General features: G+C 40.5%; 1 protein-coding gene and 1 pseudogene across 2 annotated transcripts in view; both read left to right on the forward strand.

Moving 5' to 3' along the window:
• The first annotated feature begins 433 nt into the window (after positions 1-433).
• lancl2 (LanC lantibiotic synthetase component C-like 2 (bacterial)) overlaps positions 434-21,331 on the forward strand; it is a 57,155-nt gene continuing 36,257 nt past the window's right edge. Inside the window, exons 1-3 of one of the 2 annotated variants that reach the window (XM_080209497.1) lie at positions 434-761; positions 16,475-16,592; positions 20,132-20,339. In XM_080209497.1, coding sequence (XP_080065623.1) covers positions 591-761; positions 16,475-16,592; positions 20,132-20,339 — 497 coding nt within the window. In that variant the 5' untranslated portion in view covers positions 434-590. The remainder of the gene's footprint in view (positions 762-16,474; positions 16,593-20,131; positions 20,340-21,331) is intronic. The other variant, XM_080209490.1, reaches the window with a different exon arrangement.
• LOC145362147 (U1 spliceosomal RNA) lies at positions 11,509-11,662 on the forward strand (annotated as a pseudogene).

A 21,331-nucleotide genomic window follows, 5' to 3' on the forward strand; every position in this document is an offset into this window, starting at 1 on the left:
ATATGAGGGATGAAATAAATTTGGGGAGGGAAGGGAAGCGAAGCAGTGCATTTTAATTAAAGCCATGAGGAAATAAGTGAATGGGGGGGGTGCTGATTCAAAGATGAGGAACGATTGACTTGCATATTAATTGCGTGAAGGTGATTAAAGCCAGGAGGAAATAAGTGAATTTGGGAGGAGGTTGGTGATTCAGTGATTGACTTACAAATTAATTGAGTGGAGGTGATAGTCAGGACTGTTTACAACCTGGCTTTGTATGTGCGGTGTTTGACACTTAGCCAGGGTTTAGGGGCACATTAGAAAGGAGACAGAGAGGGAGTGGCTGTTGATTTTTGTGTTGTGTAGTGAGAGCAGACGGTGCACCCGCTGTAGGAGCACCTCCTCCCTCCTCCTCCTCCTCCTCCTCCCAGTGGCGGCGAGAGGCGCGAGGGCGACAGTGTCCCAGGCGGGCGGTTGGGCGCGAGAGGTATAGTGTCCCAGGCGGGCGGTTGGGCGCCTCGCGCTGTCGCTGCTGCCCCCGGGGCGGAGGGAAGGAGAGCGCGAGCCGCCCCTTTTTGTCCCGCTCGGGGCCCCCGTAGCCCCGGGGTGTGATGGGAGAGACCATGTCCAAACGGTTGAAGTCGGAGATGGAGATGGAGGAGCGCTCATTTTGTAACCCGTACCCGGACAGCAGAGGCAATGGGGCCGCCAGCAGCAGCAGCGTGGCTGGGGCTGAGCAGCAGCAAGAGGAGGCGGCTGACTGCTTCGACCCGCAGGGCAAGGTAATGGAGGCACAATCGCAACACACTGTTAGAGAGGGGACAGCGGGGAGGCCTCTGTCCGCCCGGGCGAGCGGGACGAGCTGTCTCTCCTTCTCCCACCCCCCCAACTCCCAACAGGGAAAAATATATACATCGCCGCTGATCCTCCGCAGACCTCTCTTTGGGTTTGTGATTTCCCCCCCGCGATTCCCTCCCTTCTCGGTATGGAAGAGGGAGGAGGAACGGTGGTGGTGGGGGGGAGGAGGGTGTCCTGTATTTATTTCTTTTTTTAAATCGGCCGCTGAAACTGGTGACTGACAATGTTGTAGGAAACGTGAAGTTACTGCAGCCCAAAAGATTATCTGACCCCGGGAGCTGGCCTTGATGCCGGTGCACGCTGGGGTGTTCTGGTCGTCTTGTCGAATTCTTCCAGGGCTGCAGTGGGAGGTCTGACTAAATGTGTACACAGTTAAAGTCACAAGTGAAATCCTATGGCTTGTGACAAAAGTAAAATATCCCTCCTTTTCCCAGGACCTGACTGCAGCCTCTGACATTGTTGGCCATACCATCCTCTTCCAGCACCTCCCCATTGTCATGTAGCTAAGTGGAAACACTCTTACCTGGTTCCATTCTTATCCATCTGATCACAACCAGAGTATCACCTGTTTCTCTTCATGCTCCTACGCTGCTACCTCCGGCGTCTGCCAAGGATAGATTCTTCTTATTTCTCATCTACATATTGTGACATCTGAAACACATTTTTTCACATGATTGGGGTATCTGAAATATTTAAGTTTATTTATTAGTTTCATAAATAAGCAGACATTAACATCTGTGATATTACTGTGAAAAATCCCTGAGTCGTCACACTCTGGCACCTGTTCAGGTACACCGAGGAGAATTTACCATAGCCAATTTGGACTTTGGGAGGAATCCCATGCAGACTCCACAAAAGCAGTGACCCATGCAGGGAATCGAACCTGGATCCCTGGTGCTGTGAGGCAGCAGTGCTAACCACACTGCCATATTAGTATTTACTGAGAAAAAGCTATAACATTCTAGTTTAAAGCAAAAATATTTTTACTAGACAGAAAACAAAGGAACATAAATATTTATAACATTCAGTATGGTTTGAGTTTTATGAACATAATTGTAATCTAGACTAGTTTCCTTCTCAGCCATGAGTTTTATGGTACAGGAAGAGGCCCTTTGGTCTATTGTGTCTGCACTATCAAGCACTGATCTCTTATCCATTTTCTAGCATTTGGTTCAAAGCCTTGTATGTTAGTCTACATGTTTGACTTGCACTCCCAGTAATTCAAATCATGTGCTTGTCAGAAATTGGAAGATTAACCACATAGTCTGAGTACTATTTCAAAAGTTCATATCAAGATTGAGATTTCTTGGGCCTGCTGTTTACCCCTAGTAAGATTTCCCCTCTAAATTTTCAACCGTCCCATGGTTGTAGACTCCTTACTTAACCTGGGCTTTGCTTGCGTTTTCAACATCGTGATCTTTGGTCTAATATTCTATTGATTCTAATATTCTTAATCTCTGGAGTCTTGCATATTAATCTCTTCCTCAGTTTGGTTATCCCAAAAGTTCAACTCTCAAGTAATGCAGTCCTTCAGTTACATATTTTTTAAAAAGAAGCTTTTTTAACCATCGCAAACACAATTTCCACTGAACTCTTTGGGAAAGAGATGTCACCTGCATTCATCATGCTCAAAACTAACTAAACTCAAACTGCTTGTAACACAGATCCAGGAACCTACACAACCCTATAATTAACTTCTGGTTGACCCTGTTCTATTGTTTACCTCCTAGGCAACTTGATCATTTTTTTCTGGAAGCTGGATGCCTTCTGTTCCTTTAAGATTTTAAGAACCACCTTTTGACCAAGCTTATGGTTTTCTGCTCTAATATTCATAGAATCCCTACAATACAGAAGGCCATTTGGCCCATTGCATCTGCACTGACAACAATCCTACCCTATCCCTGTAACTCCACATTTACCCTGCTAATGTTCCCTGAAACTAGGGTCAATTTATCCTGGCCAATCAACCTAACCCACACATCTTTGGACTGTAGGAGGATACTGGAGGAAACCCATGCAGTCAGAGATTGTGCAAACTCTGCGTAGACGGTCACCCAAGCTGGGAATGGAACTCAGTCCCTGGAGCTGTGAGGCAGTAGTGGTAGCCACTGTGCCCCCATGTTGCACCAGTATTGTGTAATTTGGTGTCTAATGTTGCTTCATCATGTTCCAGTGTCTTGGGACATTGTTTTAAACAAAAAACACTAAACTGTTAAAGGAGGCAACTTGTATACTTTTTTAATAAATCATAATTTAGGGGAAGGAGGGGAGAAGAAAAGGGGGAAATTAGCTTAGATCAGTGATCACAAAAACTATTTATAGATGAGGAAGGTTTGGAACATCTAAATTCATCAACCCAGAACAACAAGTTAACGGGATTGACCATGCTAAATTGCCCCTTAGTGTCTCAGGATGCGTAGGTCAGAGGGGTCAACAGGGTAAATGTGTGGGGTTACGGGGATAGAACCTGGCTGGTATTGTTGTCGGTGCAGATTTGATGGGCCAAATGGCCCCATTCTGCACTGTAGGGATTCTGATATCTATAATTGTGTGTACATTTCTCATGTCTTAAACAATTTTGGGATCTTTTGCCCTGACACACGCCTTTTGAAAGGTTTAACGTTTTTATAATGTCCATTCATTGGATGTGGATGTTGTTGGGTCAGTCAGGACTTACTGCCCTTGAGAAGGTCGTGATAAGCTGCATCGCTGCAATCCATGTGGTATAGGTATACCCACAGTACTGTTAGCAGTGGGATTCTAGGATAAATATTGGTTGATCCTTTCGTGAACTTCCTGTGAGAAAATAACCATTTAACTTGTACCCCTGCCTTTGTCCTGTTTCTACTTTTAAATTTAAAGTAGTGTTTTGGATTAATTCTTACTGTGCTACTTTTTTGTGTAGGTTTAAAAGATCACATTTCGATTGCCTTCTGTCCCAGACTGAAAAGCCCAAGGATCTTAAGTTTTTCCAGATACTTAAATTAAATGCATAAAACTATCAACCATTTGGCTGCCTCCGCACTGCCAGTGTTTGAATTTTCTCAGTGACCAAGACTAAATAGCTCTTGCTGTACTTTTCTAGCTCATCCTATAGTCCTTCAACTTCAATATTAATTGAAAATTTAACTAACTTGTATTTTATTTTCTGTGTTCTAAGGCATTGATTATAGTCAATAGCAGTGGTGAATTGAAGATTGATCCTTGAGATGCCCTACCTATTAGCATCAGTGTTTGCCATCCAAGCTGATGTTAACCTTTTGTCATTTCCTACCTTTCAGACAGTTCCCTGTCTATACCCAAGTTTTGTCCTGAATGCCACAACTTTGGAATTTTAATGAAATACCCTTTTGGAAATCAAGTAATTTTCTATTTTTGCTGCAGTTTGTGTGGATACAAAATTGCTCACCACAGAAATTTTGATGCATTGTTTTGTGGGAACAGTAAATATGTTACCTGTTGCTAACATCAGTTATGTGACATGCACAGTCTCACTGTTAAAATGTCATAAATTGTAGCTGTCTCTCCCAAGTTTATTTGGCCTACCATTACTTCTAGCCTTTGTTCATTTAGAAAGTAACTTCTTCCATTATTTTTAGGCAAATCTGAAGTTATCCACTTTGGGCCTATGTTGAAATCCATTTGCTGCAATTGTGCTCCTTCACTTAATCTGTCTTATCTCTTGCTGATACATTTCAACGTACACTGTCACTTTCTGCCCAATACTTTGATAAATGTTTTCGACCTATCTGAGGAGTTAGGCTAACTAGTTTAATTTTCTGTTTTGCCCATCTCATCTTTTTTTAACATTGTGGAGTGGTGTGCAAATTTCTAATTTTAGAAGTGGCTCCCTCAAAGAAAACTTGATTTAAATTTAGGGCATTTTCAATCTTCTCACCCACTTGCTTTAAAGTCTAGGATGGAAATTGAGGAAATCTGGCCATGGGAATGTGTCATTCTCTGGTATTATTGTTTTTATTATTGTCATTACATTAATTTTGGTAAATTCTTGACCTTGATTCACTGTTGATTTCCTTTGACTGGCATGTTGACTTCTTTTACAAATTTGGCATGAGACACTTAAAAGCTCATTTTTGTCTTAAACATAGTTTTTTTTTCATTTTTGGAACAATTTGGGCTTATTGCAAAGCATTAGCTTGAAACTAAGCAGGTCAGCTTGCTACGGACCCATGTACTCCATTAGTATCTTCACAACTTCTAGGCTGCTCACAAATTTTTCAAAAGGATCAATGATTTTCTCGGTGACAATTACAACAAAGCAATCAAAGATTATCTGACTCACTTGAATCTACAGCTGATGATAACTGATGCAGCAGTTTTAATAACAGCTACTGCCAATATTAAAACTTAATTGTCATTTTGAAAATATTCATTTGCCTACATTGTGGCTTTCCTAGAATTTGAATAAAAGAAGCATTTTACATGAAAATATTATCATGTGTTCTTGAATCTGAGTCAAGGGTTCATTCCATCTGGGATGTTGAATCTAAGCTGACATTTTTTTCTAGTCCTGGACCACTGCAGTGTAGGAAATGCCATTTTTTTTTTGAGTCAAAAAGACACAAGCTCCTAGAATGAATGTCAAAGCTTTCTTATTCACGTTCATCCCTCAAATCCTAGCACTAAAACATATCTCTTAATTTAGTTTCTGCGTATAGAATCTTGTGTACATTGCTGTGTTTCCATACTTTACTACAAGTAAGTAATTCATTGGCTGAGAGAGCTTTTTGGGATGGTTGGAGAATGTGCAAGGCACAAAGTAAATACAAATGATTTCTTTATTAAAACTTGAGCCAAGTTTTTTTGGGTGTTGCGGCATGATGAGCAAAGTTCCTGCACAGGAGGAGGAATATAAACACCCCCACCCCCAAAAAAGTTTCCCACATAATACTGTACATGTCGGAATGGCCCATATCCCTGAGTTTTCAGAAGGAAGAAGAAAAGCATTGACCAAAGGAGAGACTGAATGAAATACTGTATGGCAATTTAGATATCATCCATAAATATGAACACTAGTGTTATGGGACCATAAAACAATACAGCCCAATGCAGGAGACATGGATTTTAGACATGGATAAGAATGGATTAAATATGTCTGGACTTGTTTGAACAGCAAATGATAACAAAGGCAGTAAGAAAGTCCTCTCCACACCAATAAATATTGGACAAGAACTCCAGAGCAAAACTCCTGATTTTATTTATGGACAAATTAAGCATGTCAGTGGTGAAGCTTCAGCATCATTCTGAATTCATGAATGAGATTCCTAATTTTGTGAAATCATGAGCATTCCAAAATAAAAAATGGGTATCCTGTCTTGAGCATTTGTCCATATTAAAACTAATAAAGAATGGTGAACCATTTCAAATCTTGGTTTTGTTCTGCTTCCAGAACAAATAATGAGCAGTTGTTGCTATTTCAGAACTCAGGTTATAGTGATAGAGGTGTACAGTATGGAAACAAGCCCTTTGGCCCAACTTATCCATGCTGCCTTTTTTTTAAACCCCTAAGCTAGTCCCAATTGCCTGCATTTGCCCAGTATTCCTCTATACTCATGTAACTGGGTAAATGGGTGGCATAGTAGCACAGTGGTCAGCACTACTGCTTCACAGCTCCAGGGACCTGGCTTCGATTCCTGGCTTGGGTCACTATCTGTGTGGATTTTCACATTCTCCTCGTATCTGCAAGGGTTTCCTCCAGGTGCTCAGGTTTCCTCCCACAGTCCAAAGATGTGACGGTTAGGTTGATTGGCCATGCTAAAATTGCCCCTTAGTGTCCTGCGATGCTTAGATTTAGAGGGATATGGGGATAGGGATCAGGTGGGATCGTGGCAGGTGTAGACTCGATGGGTCAAATGGCCCCTCTGCACTGTAGGGTTTCTATGATTCTATGAACTTGTCTAAATGCTTTTTAAAGGCAAACTTGTACCCACCTCTACTACTACCTTGGCTTGTTCCAGGCAATGACCAATCTGTGGAAACAATTGCCTCTCTGGACCCTTTTGTATCTCTCCCCTCACCTTAAACCTATGCCCTCTAGTTTTAGACTCCCCTACCTTTGGGAAAAGATGTTGACTATCTGGCTGATCTGTGCCCCTCATTATTTTATGGATCTCTAAGTTCACTCATTGGCCTTCTGTGCTCCAGAGAGCAAAGTCCCAGTGTATCCAGCCCCTCAAACTCAAACCGTCACGTCCTAGTAGCATCCTAGTAAATCTCTCTTGCTTTCTTTCTAGTTTAATATCTTTTCTATAATGTGACCAGAACTGTACACAGTATTCCACATATGGCCACATCAATGTCTTGTACAACTTCAACAAGATGTCCCGACTCCTGTATTCAGTGTTCTGACCAACGGAACCAAGTATGTTGAATGCCTTCTTCACCACTCTGTCCATCTGTGATACTACTTTCAAGGAGCTATGAACCTGTACCCCTAGATCTCTTTGTTCTATAACTCTCCCCACTGCCCTACCATTAACTAAGCAAGTCCTGCCCTGGTTCACTCTTCCAAAATGCGAGGTGATGCATTTATCTAAATTAAACTCCATTTGCTATTCATCAGCCTACTGGCCCAATTAATCAAGATCCTGTTGCAATTGGAGATAACTTCCTTCACTCTTCATTGTCCACTGTCATCAATCTTGGTATCATCTGCAAAATTACTAACCATGCTTCCCATATTTTCATCCAAATCATTAATATAAATGATAAATAACAGTGGACACAGCACCAATCCCTGAGGCATGCTGCTGGTTACAGACCTCCAGCTTGAAAAATAACCCTTTACAACTACCTTCTGTCATCAAACCAATCTTATATCTAATATAAATCTTATACCAACCCTTTACAACTACCTTCTGCCATCAAACCAATTTTATATCTATTTAGATACCTCACCCCGGATCCTGAGATTTAACCTTATGCGACAACCTACCATGCAGTGCCTTGCTAAAGTTCATATAGACAACATTAACTGCACTGCCCTTATCTACCTTCTTGATTACCCCTTCAACAAACTCAATCAAATTTGTGAGACATGATTTTCCATTCACAAAGCTATGCTGACTGTCCCTAATCAGTCCTTGCATCTTTAAATGCCTGTGTCCACTGTTATTTATAATTTATATTAATGATTTGGATGAGAATATAGGAGGCATGGTTAGTAAGTTTGCAGATGACACCAAGACTGATGGCATAGTGGACAGTGAAGAAAGTTATCTCCAATTGCAACAGGATCTAGAACATAGAACATAGAACATTACAGCGCAGAACAGGCCCTTCGGCCCACGATGTTGCGCCGACCAGTTACAAAAACAATGACCCACTAGCCTATACCAATCCCTTTTCGTCCATAAACCTATCCAGAGATCTCTTAAACGCCCCCAAACTAGACGCATTTACAACTGCAGCAGGCAGGGCATTCCAATCCCTCACCACCCGCTGGGTAAAGAACCTACCCCTGACATCCGTCCTGTAGCTACCCCCCCTTAATTTAAAGCCATGGCCCCTCGTGCTAGCTTTCTCCATCCGAGGAAAAAGGCTATCACTATCCACCCTATCTAAACCTCTAATCATCTTATATGTTTCAATAAGATCCCCTCTTAGCCGCCTTCTTTCCAACGAAAACAACCCTAGATCCCTCAGTCTCTCCTCATAGGACCTCCCCACCATACCAGGCAACATCCTAGTAAACCTCCTCTGCACCCTCTCCAACGCCTCCACATCCTTCTTGTAATGCGGGGACCAGAACTGCACACAGTACTCCAAGTGCGGCCGCACTAGAGTAGTGTACAGTTGCAACATTACACTGCGACTCCTAAATTCAATCCCCCTACCAATAAACGCCAAGACACCGTACGCCTTCTTGACAACCTTATCTACTTGATTCCCAACTTTCAGGGATCTATGTACACACACACCTAGATCCCTCTGTTCATCCACACTATTCAAAGTCCTCCCGTTAGCCCTATACTCGACACATCTGTTGCTCCTACCAAAGTGAATTACCTCACACTTCTCCGCATTAAATTCCATCCGCCACCTCTCGGCCCAGCTCTGCAACCTATCTAAGTCTCCCTGCAGACTATGACACCCTTCCTCACAATCTACCACACCTCCAACTTTGGTGTCATCAGCAAATTTACTAATCCACCCAACTATACCCTCATCCAGATCATTAATAAAAATTACAAACAACAGTGGCCCCAAAACAGATCCCTGAGGCACACCACTCGTAACTGCACTCCATGATGAATATTTACCATCCACCACCACCCTCTGTCTCCTATCTGATAGCCAATTCCTGATCCAACTTCCTAGATTACCCACAATCCCATACATCTGCATTTTCTGCAGAAGCCTACCATGGTGAACCTTATCGAACGCCTTACTAAAATCCATGTATACCACGTCAACTGCCTTACCCCCATCCACCTCTTTGGTCACCTTCTCAAAAAACTCAATAAGGTTAGTAAGGCACGACCTACCTGCTACAAAACCATGCTGACTATTTCTAATCAATTCATTATACTCCAAATAACTATAAATCCTATCCCTAATAATTTTTTCTAAAACCTTGCCCACAACAGAAGTAAGACTCACCGGTCTATAATTCCCGGCAAAGTCTCTGTTCCCCTTCTTAAACAAGATCTTGATCAGTTGGACCAGTGGACTGATGAATAGCAGATGGAGTTTAAGTTAGATAAATGCAAGGTGATGCATTTTGCTAGATTGAACCAGGGCAGGACTTACTCAGTTAATGGTAGGGCACTGGGGAGAGTTACAGAACAATGGGACCTAAGGGTACAGGTTCATAGCTCCTTGAAAGTGTTCTTACGGCATTAAATAATGGTTTCATGGTCATCAGTAGATTCTTAATTCCAGATTTTTTTATATATTGAATTCAAATTCATGCATGCAGTATAAATTGTTGTTCCCTTTACATTTGGTATTTTTGTGAATTGTGCTGATGAATGCAAGATAAAAGGTTGATGTCTTTTTTCTGTACTATCAAATGATAACTTGTCTACTACAGCTACTGTACTAGATAAATCCTCAAAAAAAACTTGCCAAGACAGGACTTCCCTTTAATACACGTTGATTTATTTTAATCATACCATGCTTTTTCACATGCATTAAGATTTCTTTAATAATACATTCCAGTACTTTCCTAACAACTGATGTTAGACTAATTGGCTTGTAGTTCACTGTTTTCTCTCTCCCTTCTTTCTTGAAAAGCAGTGTAATGCTTGTATAACCTAAAATGATACATTGGTGCAGCATCTGAGGATATTGTTGTTACAACTCCTGTTCTTTGAATAAGACATTTCAGATGTCCCATCTGCAAATGTAATAGAACCAATGACACTATTTAGGATCTAGGGGATTCACCTAGCTTTATGACCAACATTTAAACAATCAATCCCAAGAACAGGAAAAAATATTACCTAAAAGTTAAAAGAACATTTCTAAAGCATTTCAAAAAGACAAGCTGACATCTTAAAAAGGACCAATGCATAATAATTAGTCAATCCTCTGATGTTTCACTCCTAAAGGGCTGGTCATGGGTTACGGTTCAGAATTTTTAAATTGGGAAATAATAGAATTAAAGCCACTTTAAGACTTGCCTGTTTAGTAGAATTAGGAATTAACTGTAGCAACTTTGGTACAAAATTCCCAAATGATAAGTTGCATATGAAAGAAAATTGTATTTTATCCAATCAGCAAATCAGTGCTGGACTTCAAGACAGTTTGTTTCAAATTACATAGTACAACATTCTGTTATAAACTCACCCTGTGAACAAAGAACAAAAAATTATAGCACAGGAACAGGCCCTTTGGCCCTCCAAGCCTGCACCGACCACACTGCCCAATTGAACTAAAACCCCCTACCCTTCCAGGGACTGTATCCCTCTATTTCCATCCCATTCATACATTTGTCAAGATGCCTCTTAAAAGTCACTAACGCATCTGCTTCCACTACCTCCCCCGGCAGCGAGTTCCAGGCACCCTCTACCCTCTGTGTGCTGTAACGTATTATAGAGAGGAGAAAGTGGCAGCCCTTAGGAGTTATATTCTGTGATAGTGTGCAGCTACCAATACAGTCTGGGAGTTTTAGTATGCTGGTGAATCTCTCAGTTGCAGAGTGTACTATTGGAGTCTCCACTTGATTGAGCCTCTTCACTCGAGACCTGATGATTCGAGAACTCATGGTCCAAGGTTCAGGAAAATTTCTTGAAAGGCAATTTAGTGTATAGCTGCTAATTTGTAGATTATAATTACATACCATTTAAGATAACGTTTTTTTTCAGTTATGGATTCAGAGTTAGAAATTAAAAGTGGCAGGTGAAATCAAAAAGCAGTGATGTATAACAAGTTTAAATTGCAACACTTCAAATAGTTGCTTTTCAATTGTGTTTTTGATCATCTTTATTTCCAAAAAAAATCAGCATATTCAAGTTATTTACTTGAATCTAGATTTTTTTTTGTAAAAGGCAGATTTAATATGATACCTGAAGCTTTTCTAAAGATTTCCATTTTTCCTCCCTCACTCAGGAGAATTATTACAGGGGACAGGCAGCTGAGCAGAAAAGAAAGGGCAAGGAATTTTTATTTAACTACTACTCACTACTACTCTCTCCTCAAGATTTCCTGCTAACCTCGGGTGAAACCATGATCAAGCAGGTGGTTCGCTCAGGATGAGGCTAGCCCACTGCACGTTGGGTGTGCTGACGCCTGCGATGTCCCCAAATGCGGGATACTTGACTGCAAAATTTGTGGTAGTAAAAGTTGCCAACTGGTAATAAATGTGGTTGTACGGCATCATTTGAGCCATATGTGCCAATGTTAGTAGAAATTGTCATACTTCACATAATCTGGGCAAATGCATTTCACTTGTTTAAATTTGCACCCAGTCAGTCACTAAGGAAGTAAAGCAGTCAATGATCAAATAAAAGTAAGAAGTCTTACAACAGCAGGTTAAAGTCCAACAGGTTTATTTGGTAGCAAAAGCCACTAGCTTTTGGAGCGCTGCTCCTTCGTCGGGCAAGAGAGAGTTCTGTTCACAAACAGGGCATAGAAAGACACAGATTCAATTTACAAAATGATTGGAATGTGAATCTTTACAGGTAATCAAGTCTTAAAGATACAGATAACGTGAGTGGAGAGAGCGTTAAGCACAGGTTAAAGGCATGTGTATTGTCTCCAGAAGGACAGGTGAGATTTTGCAAGCCCAGCCAAGTTGTGGGGATTATGGACATGAACCCAAGTTCCCGGTTGAAGCTGTCCTCGTGTGCATGGAACTTGGCTATCAGTCTCTGCACTGTCATGTGTCATGAAGGCTGCCTTGGAGAATGCTTACCTGAAGATCAGAGGTTGAATGCCCATGATTGCTGAAGTGTTCCCCAGTAGGAAGAGGACACTCTTGCCTGTTGATTGTCGAGTGGTGTTCATTCATCCGTTGTCGCAGGGTCTGCATGGTCTCCCCAATGTACCATGCCTTGGGACATCCTCTCCTGCAGCGTATCGGGTAGACAACATTGGCTGAGTTACAAGAATATGTACATGTACCTGGTGGATGGTGTTCTCACGTGAGATGATGGCATCTGTGTCGATGATCTGGCACATCTTGCAGAGGTTGCTGTGGCAGGGTTGTGTGGTGTCGTGGTCACTGTCCACCTGGAGGCTGGGTAGTTTGCTGCGGACAATGATCTGTTTGAGATTGTGCGGTTGTTTGTAGGCAAGAAGTGGGGGTTTGGGGGTGGCCTACAGCTTCATGAATGACATGTTGAAGGCTCCGGAGAAGATGCTGTAGCTGTTGTGATCCTCCTCAGCCCCTATGGACTCAAGGTAAACAATCACTGAATCAACTATATGACATCAACAAGTTCCAACCCACCATCAGACTCTCTGGAATCGGTTGCGTTCTTGGACACACACATCTCCATCAAGGATGGTCACCTCAGCACTTCACTGTACTGCAGATAACCTCATGATGCTCCACTTCTCCAGCTTCCATTTAAACACGTTAAAGAAGCCGCCTCCTATGGACGAGCCCTCCGTATACGCAAGATCTGCTCAGATGAGGAGGATTGCAACAGACGCCTCCAGACGCCCTTATAAGAACAGGATATGGCGCTCGACTCATTGATCATCAGTTCTGGCACGCCACAGCAAAAAATTGCACCAACCTCCTCAAGACAAACATGGGACACAGTGGACAGAGTACCCTTCGTCATCCAGTACTTCCCTGGAGCGGAGAAGCTACAAGATCTTCTCCGGAACCTTCAACATGTCATTGATGAAGACGAACATTTCACCAAGGCCATCCCCACACCCCCACTTTTTGCCTTCTGGAATACAAACAGTAGGAGAACACCACACCGCACAATCCTGCCACAGCAACCTCTGCAACACATGCCGGATCATTGACACAGATGCCATCATCTCACGTGAGAACACCATCCATCAGGTACATGATACATACTCTTGCAACTTGGTATCTACTTGATACACTGCAGGAAAGGATGGCCCGAGGCATGGTACATTGGGGAGACCATGCAGACACTGCAACACAGATGAACGAACAGTTACCAGGCAAGAGTGTTCTCTTCCTGTTGGGAAACACATCATTGTTCATGGGCATTCGGCCTCTGATCTTCAGGTAAGCGTTCTCCAAGGTGGCCTTCATGACACATGACAGTGCAGAGTCACTGAGCAGAGAATGATAGTCATGTTTTGCACATGAGGCCGGCCTCAACCAGGATCTTGGGCTCATGTCACACAATGCGTAACCCCCACGACTTTACTGGGCTTGCAAAATCTCACTGTCCTGTCTGGAGACAATGCGCATCTCTTTAGCCTGTGCTTAACTCTCTCTCCACTTTGTACCTTTAAGATTTGTAACCTTTAACTTTGTTTACCTGTAAAGACTCACATTCCAACCATTATTTTGTAAATTGAGTTTGTCTCTATATACCGTTGTTTGTGAACAGAACTCCCACTTACCTGATGGAGCAGCGCTCCGAAAGCTAGTGGCTGTTGCTACCAAATAAACCTGTTGGACTTTAACCTAGTGTTGAGACTTCTTACTGTGTTTACCCCAGTCCAACACCAGCATCTCCACATCAATTAAAAAAAAGCACAGGCACACAATGCTTTTAGGATCAAATAAAAGCAGAAAACTCTGGAAATATCAGGAGGCACATTTGTGGAGAAAGAATTAGAGTTACTGTTTCAGGTTTATGACCTTTCATCTGAACTGCTTTCATCTTATCAGTATACCAACACTAATAATTAAAATGCACAGAATGCACCATGTGAATGACCATAAAGATTACATTCCCAACTGTACCCATTTCTCTTTTTTTATATATTCATCAGAAATGCAATGAGCCACATATAGTGGTTAATATAATGGACAACAGTAATCTAGTAGGTGGCCACATCCTATTACTGTGTTGCATGGCTCACTATATTAACACTAATAATTGTATAGGTACTAAGAAACCAAGATGCTTGTTAGCAATTCTGGCCACCACATAGTAGATGGGATTGACCAACCTTGGAGAAAGTGCAGTATAGATTTACTAGAGCAATAGCGCTACTTCAAAGGTTAAATTACAAGGAGGTTACAGTTACACTAGTTACAGTTGTATTCCCTGAAATTTAGAAGGTTTAGTGGTGATTTGGTCAAAGTTAAGATATCAAGGAGGACATTTGGAATAGAGAGAATTGATTTTTGTAGGTTGAGGCATCTAGGACATGGGGGCAAAACCTAAAATTTAGAGCCAGATCTCTCTGGGATTGAAGTAGGAAATTCTTCTACACAAGTGTGACAGAAGTTTGAAACTATTTTGCAAACTCAATTGATACTAGGTCAATTGTTAATTTCTAATTGGGACAACAAAAACCTAGCAATCTACAAGATATTAAGGAGTATTGGACAAAAATGAGTATGTGGAATTACACTGCAAATCAGCTGTAGCCTCGCTGAACGGCAGCGTAAGCTAGAGGCATGAAATAGTCTACTCTCATTCTTGTGCTACTCATTAAATAGCCATCCAATTTTGTTGAACAATTATCAAATACACTGTCTTTACATCAATGAAAACAAATGTGATCAATGCATTACATGTGCATTTAAAACAGAACACATGCAAAAATGTGTGTATTTTGGAGAGTGTAATGACATAAAAGTCACCACCATCTGTGAGAATCAAATCTCTTTGGTTGTTTTCTTAAACCAAATATAGCTCATGTTATGGTAGTAAGCAGATGGATTCTCATAGTCCCTAGTGGTTATTGCAACAAGCGGCAAATGTTCACCAGGCTGGATATTCATCTCTGATTTTATTTTTTTAAAGTATCTTTCACAAAATAAGGGGCTGGAAATAGATGTCAGTAATTTTTGGATTACACCTGGTTTAATTGTGATATAACTTTAAGAATTGAAAACACTTAATTGCAAAATAAATTAGTCTATTAGAAAGCACCAAACAAAAGGCTAAGGCACCAATAAAAACTTGATTATATTCTTTGCTGTAGGTTTTGATGAGTCTGAGAAATATCTTTTTGTTTTAAAATGTATGATTGCACTGAAACGAGCATTGTAAATATGTGCCAAGTTACAAGTATACTCAGGCTGTTACTTTGACGCAAATGGTCTGTATTCCAGAATCCATTATTATTTCAGTTAGATTGCAGATCTTATTTCAATTCCATATATTGCACTATATACAGTAACCAGGTATTAGATAGATAGTTAGAAAGATGAAATTTCAGAGTGGGTCATCCATTTGGAAGGAATGCTGATTGGCAAGTGGAGTATGATTGATATAGACGTTGTCATGAGGGAATGCAAGTTGACTGGCAAGCTTTTTTTAGTTCAAGCCAGGTAGGTTTGTTCTGATTGGTCAGAGCATGGCCCTGGAGAATGAAGCAGAGAATGGCTGTCACCTATTTTTGTTTAGTTGAAAAAGTACAAAGGACAGGCCCATTTGTAATAATAATAATATATGTAGCTTCTAGCATTGTTAAATACGTTTGAGGCCGGATAGACATGTTTTTGGGTCTCGGATGTGGAGATCAAGTGGGAAAATAGAACTGAACACCAAGATCAGTCACCATCATGAATAACCGGGCTCAATAGGCTGTGTGGTCTTCTGTTCCTATTTCCTATGTTCTTATTTATGTACTTCCAGTCTCTCAATTGGAGATCAAACCCACAACCCTCTATTGCACAGGCAGTTGTGATTACTGAATTTAATCTGAGCTTTTTAACCAATTGCAGAACTTTTTCCAATAACATATCTTGAAGTGGGGGTCTCAAATATTGCAGTGCTCCAGATGAGCAATTCCATTCACAATTTTAAATTGCTTTCTTCAATCTGTATATTTTCTTTGCATCCCAGTTGGGGATGTTTGTGCCTGGTCTATCATATTTTTACATTGGGTATACATTTATCATAATTGTTATCCTTTTTGGAATGTGGAAGGCAAATTTACAGTTCTTAAAAATTGCAATAAAAAGTTTGTTTAACTACAAGGCTTTCTTGCTATACTACTGCAGTTGTAATGTTGAAAAATACATGAAAATACAATAATAACTTTTTTGCAGATCAATCCGGCCTTCATAAAGCGGATTAAACATAAAATCAAGGACCTCCTGATACAGATGGAAGAGGGTCTGAAGACTGCAGACCCTCATGACTGTTGTGCTTATACTGGTTGGACAGGTGAGAACATTGCAGTATCTTTATAGTCACTGTCTTATGAGTTCAAATAATTCCCCAAATTTATCCACTGTACATGGGAAATGTCAGGATTGAACTTGTTAATCTTTGCTTCTCTGAACAAGAATTGATTTGGCCCTTCACTGGTGTGAACATGAGTCAGAATGGCCTGTAGTTGCCAGCTTTATCCACTTCCTTTTTTTATTTAAAGGGGTGTAGCATTTGCAATCTTACAGTGCTTCCACCCCCATATCCTTAAAGTATTGAAACATTGTGGTCCAGGTGCTGTGTTTTTCCCAGCTTCCCTCAGGAACTGAAGATGCATCCCATCTGGACTAGGTGACTTGTTCATTTTGAGTGATGCCAAACTATGTAGAAATGTTTTCTATTTTTATCCTATCCAGTATTTCTCATTCATTTGCTACTGCAACCATAACTTGATATTTTTGTTTTGAAGATGGATGCAAAGGACACATTCAGCATATCTGTCGTGCCCTCTGTCTCCAAAACGATTTCCTCTTTATCTCTAATTAATCTCATCACCATTTTACCTGCTTTTACGTTTTATCTTTTATAAAAGATTTTTTAGTTTCCTCTTAAGTTAGTTATCTTTTCATTCAAGCTCTTTGCCTTTGTTCTATACTCCAATTCTTTCTGCACTTTTCCACTGTTTCCTGTACCTGACTTCTGTTATAAGCCTGTTTTGTAAATCTGATTTATTATCTCACTGCCATCCAAGGAGTTAACTTTCCTCCATGTGGTAATTTGCCTGCAGAACCTCTGCCTTGAAAACCTTCCATTGCTCATTTGCGGTTTGCTTAGCCAGTCCACAGTCCCAGTTTACTTGTGCTGGAACCATACTCTTAATCATTGAAAATGGTTTGCATCAGTTTGTTATTTTTACCTTTTATTTTTCTTTGTATGTTTACATTACTACTTTTTAAAGTTAAATGTTAACATTATTACCTAGACAGTGTTATCCCCTGATTTAACAAATGAGCTCACAGTTGTTACTTGTCCACGTATGATAGGAACTTGTAATATTTATTCAGATGCATATTTATTTTCTCACTATTTATTTTCACTTTGTTTCTTGCCACAAAGATTGATTTACATTTTAATGGCATCTTATTCCAGCTCAGAAATTGTCAATGAACTGTATTTTACAATTAAATTTCTGTTGCATGACAAATGCGTTTCTGCTCTGCCAAATCTGTGATCATGTCTGGAAGCAGGATAGCATTAAGCTGAAGATTAAAATCAACCCATACCACTCTAATGCCCTAACCATCATGCTGTATGCACAGAATTCCATGTATGCCATAGTCACCACCGAAGAAGACTGGGGTACTTCCACCAAAAACACCTAAGTTCCATCATGAGAACTTGATGGCAGGACAAAATAGCAAACAATGAGGGTGGCAGAGTGGCATAGTGGCTAGCACTGCTGCCTCACACTGCCAGGCACTTAGGTTCGATTCCTACCTTGGGTGACTGTCTTAGACATTCTCCTTGTCTGCATGGGCTCCCTCTGGCTGCTCCAGTTTCCTCCCACAGCCCAAAGATGTGCAGATTAGGTGGATTGGCCATGCTAAATTGTCCCTTACTATCCCAAAATGTGTAGGTTAAAGTAATTAACCATGGTGATTAACAGGGATAGGACTGGGAGAAAGCCTGGGTAAGATGCTCTGTCAGAGTCAGTGCAGACTTGATGGGTTGAATGGTCTTCTGCAATGTAGGAATTCTTCTATGATCCTACATTGTGCTGGACTCAACAGCATGGAGACTACTCTCCAGAAAATACAACTTGGAAGGCAAATATCCAATAAGAACTGAGGCTGTCCATGCCAATCTTGCAAAGGACTCTTTGGTCATGAGAGAACACATGTAATGCTAAGTTATTCATGGATTGGTTGTACTTGAGAAATCTACCATCATCTGAATGCATTACCTTTTTTGCCTCTGGCTCAACAAAAAGCAAGGTGATTAAGGACCTTAACCATTGAGTTCTTTGTCCTTTGAATTGTATCATAGAATGCTTAATTTCCAGCTGAAACAAAGATAGTCAGATGGGACCTGTGAGCTTAAGATTACACTGAAGTATCAGATAGCAGGAACATGAAAGGAGCTATGTGAATGCAAAGTTTTTTTTTTCCTTTTTAAATTATTTTTCAATAAGACCATCTCTTGTATCGACACCTCTTTAGGGAATGCAGCCCAAGCTTATGTCATGATATTCTTTCATTCTTAGTATCATCTTGATGAACTATTGCTAGACCTTGAATCATCCCTCTAGTCATGTGCCATTGTCTGTCTTGGGACATTAAAAGCATTATGTCAAGGCACCGTGATGCCATTTCTTGCAATTAAGTTTGTTTTTAATGAGCAGAATCTTTGGGTTCCTACACCACTCCCCCATTCTATTTCCATTTTGTATCTATAGAGATAATTATATCATTTACATTAAACTGTATCATTTTACAATTTCTTGCTTGATTCACAGTTCACTACATTTCCTTCGTTATCTTCTGTAAATTTTCTATTCTCAAATCATGCATAACATATAAAGAGAGAGAATGTCCTGCAACATAGATGCTTGGGAACACGATTTGCTAATTTCAACCAATCCAAGAAGCATCTCCTGCTAACTCTTTCCCTGTGACTTCCCAGCTGATTCCGGTCCAGTTGTACCTTAAACTAGTAATCTCAATGCATGCAGATTCTCCTTGTGTTCATTTACTTGTTACTGGTAAAATTGAAATGCACGAGATTGATGCCAGTTAATAATCATTGTGGGGTTGGGGGGAAGCAAGGTAATCATTTTGGGAATAAAGTACGGATCCTTTAAATGTAGGAAAACTTCCCAAGACACCACACAGGAGTGGAATTAGACAGTATCTTGGGAAAGGTTTTGAGGAGGATCCTTAAAGAGATGAGAATCCGCTGATCCTCTGTCCTTCCAGCAACTTCTGGACTCTTGCCCTCCCCGAGATGGGTATTCCAGTTGACTTCAGCCTACTACAAATCAAAATCATTCCACTTCCAGAGCTCTGACTTTGAAAACGTTGGAAAAAAAATTGATTAAAAATCTATCAGAATTTTTGTAAATGAAGATTATTAATGGGTTGAGAAGTTATTTCAATAATTGCAGATTACTTCAAATAAATTTCTGAAAGGCTCATTTTCCCTTGCTGCAACGGACTATTTAGCTTATTGTTCTGGACTCTAAATATTATCATTATGATGCGTAGAAATATAACAGAAAATCAGAGAAGAACACAACATGCCTACTTTCATTTATCAGAAATGAAAATAAGTTTGTCTGGGTGTAAAATGCAACAATTAGGACCCTTCAAAGTTCTAGATCAGCTTCAGACCTGGAGATTAAAAGTCTGTTGCTAATTTCGAAAGATGTCAATGGATTGACATATTTGAATTAATAATTAATCATGAGACAAATTTACATGGTCTAGTATGACATGTTATTTTTGTTTTGAAGATTTTGACTTGAATTAACTACAAAGGAACTTTTTTTGGTCTAGGGATTGCCCTCCTTTATCTGCAGTGTTTCCGTGTAACACAGGAGACAGCACATCTCCAACGATCTTTATATTATGTGAAGAGGACTCTGCGTAATCTGAATGGTCGAAGAGTCACATTTCTGTGTGGTGATGCAGGACCTTTAGCTGTTGGTGCTGTTGTACACCACAAGTTGAAGAATGAAACTGAATCACAGGAGTGTGTCACAAAGTAAGGACATCGATTTTAATTTTTTGGCAAGTTCACCGTTTAACTTATTTCAAAAATAATCTAGTTATCTGAAACTTTAAGAAGTTTACAATTTTTAAGTAAGTTAATCAAACTCATTATCCTATGTATTTTTCAGTTGCTATTTAGAAATGCATTTCTAGACAATGTCACACTGGATTATTTAGCACTATTGGGTACATATTAATATTTGACATGGATGATCTAAGCATTTGGCTGAACGTACTACTAATTCTGACTGAAGCTTTCAATCTGCATTGGTGGTGGCAGCCTTCCATCTTGATATAATGGCTTGGATTGCAGTGGTCGACTTTGTGCTAAGATTCCCAGGTGTGGCTTAAAAGCTGCATTATATCATGGCAATCTCTGCCACATTTGTTGCAGAGAAAGACTTTTCCGTGGGTTGAAAAGAGATACAGTTTTCTGGCCTCTCCTACCTAGGCCCTTTACTCACCCAGTTGAGTGTTTCATTTCTGTTCACCTCTTAACAGTCAGCCACCAGAGGTCACAGCTATCCGTGACTGTCTGCCAGTTGTCAGTGTCAGCCATCTCGTAACTCGTTTGCAGATGTCCTTGTAACAGAGGTATGTTAATTCAGGAAGTCGTGGCCAGGTCACTACAGAAAGCCTTTGGATATAAAGCCATCACCCATCTATTGAATGTCAATAAGCTAGCGCAGATGTTGGCTTAGCAGTGTTGGGTGTTGATTGAATTAGCATAGTCCAGGGCTACTTGAATTAGTGATCTTGTTCTGCAAAGAGACACTGAGAAATATATCTGACGCACAACGTGGAAATTGTTAATGGTGTAAATTCTGTGACAATTTAGTGAATGCCAAGTGAAACTGATATTACTTGGGAAGTTGGGGTACAGATATAAGAACCAGTTCCCAACTGTGTGGGAGAAACTATGAATGGGGAAAGTAGTCTGCATTTCTACCATAATGAGTTTTGTGACTAAACCTATGTTGAAGA

This window comes from Carcharhinus amblyrhynchos, chromosome 2 (assembly GCF_965287045.1).
Source record: "Carcharhinus amblyrhynchos chromosome 2, sCarAmb.v2.hapA, whole genome shotgun sequence".
Taxonomy (NCBI): Eukaryota; Metazoa; Chordata; class Chondrichthyes; order Carcharhiniformes; family Carcharhinidae; genus Carcharhinus; species Carcharhinus amblyrhynchos.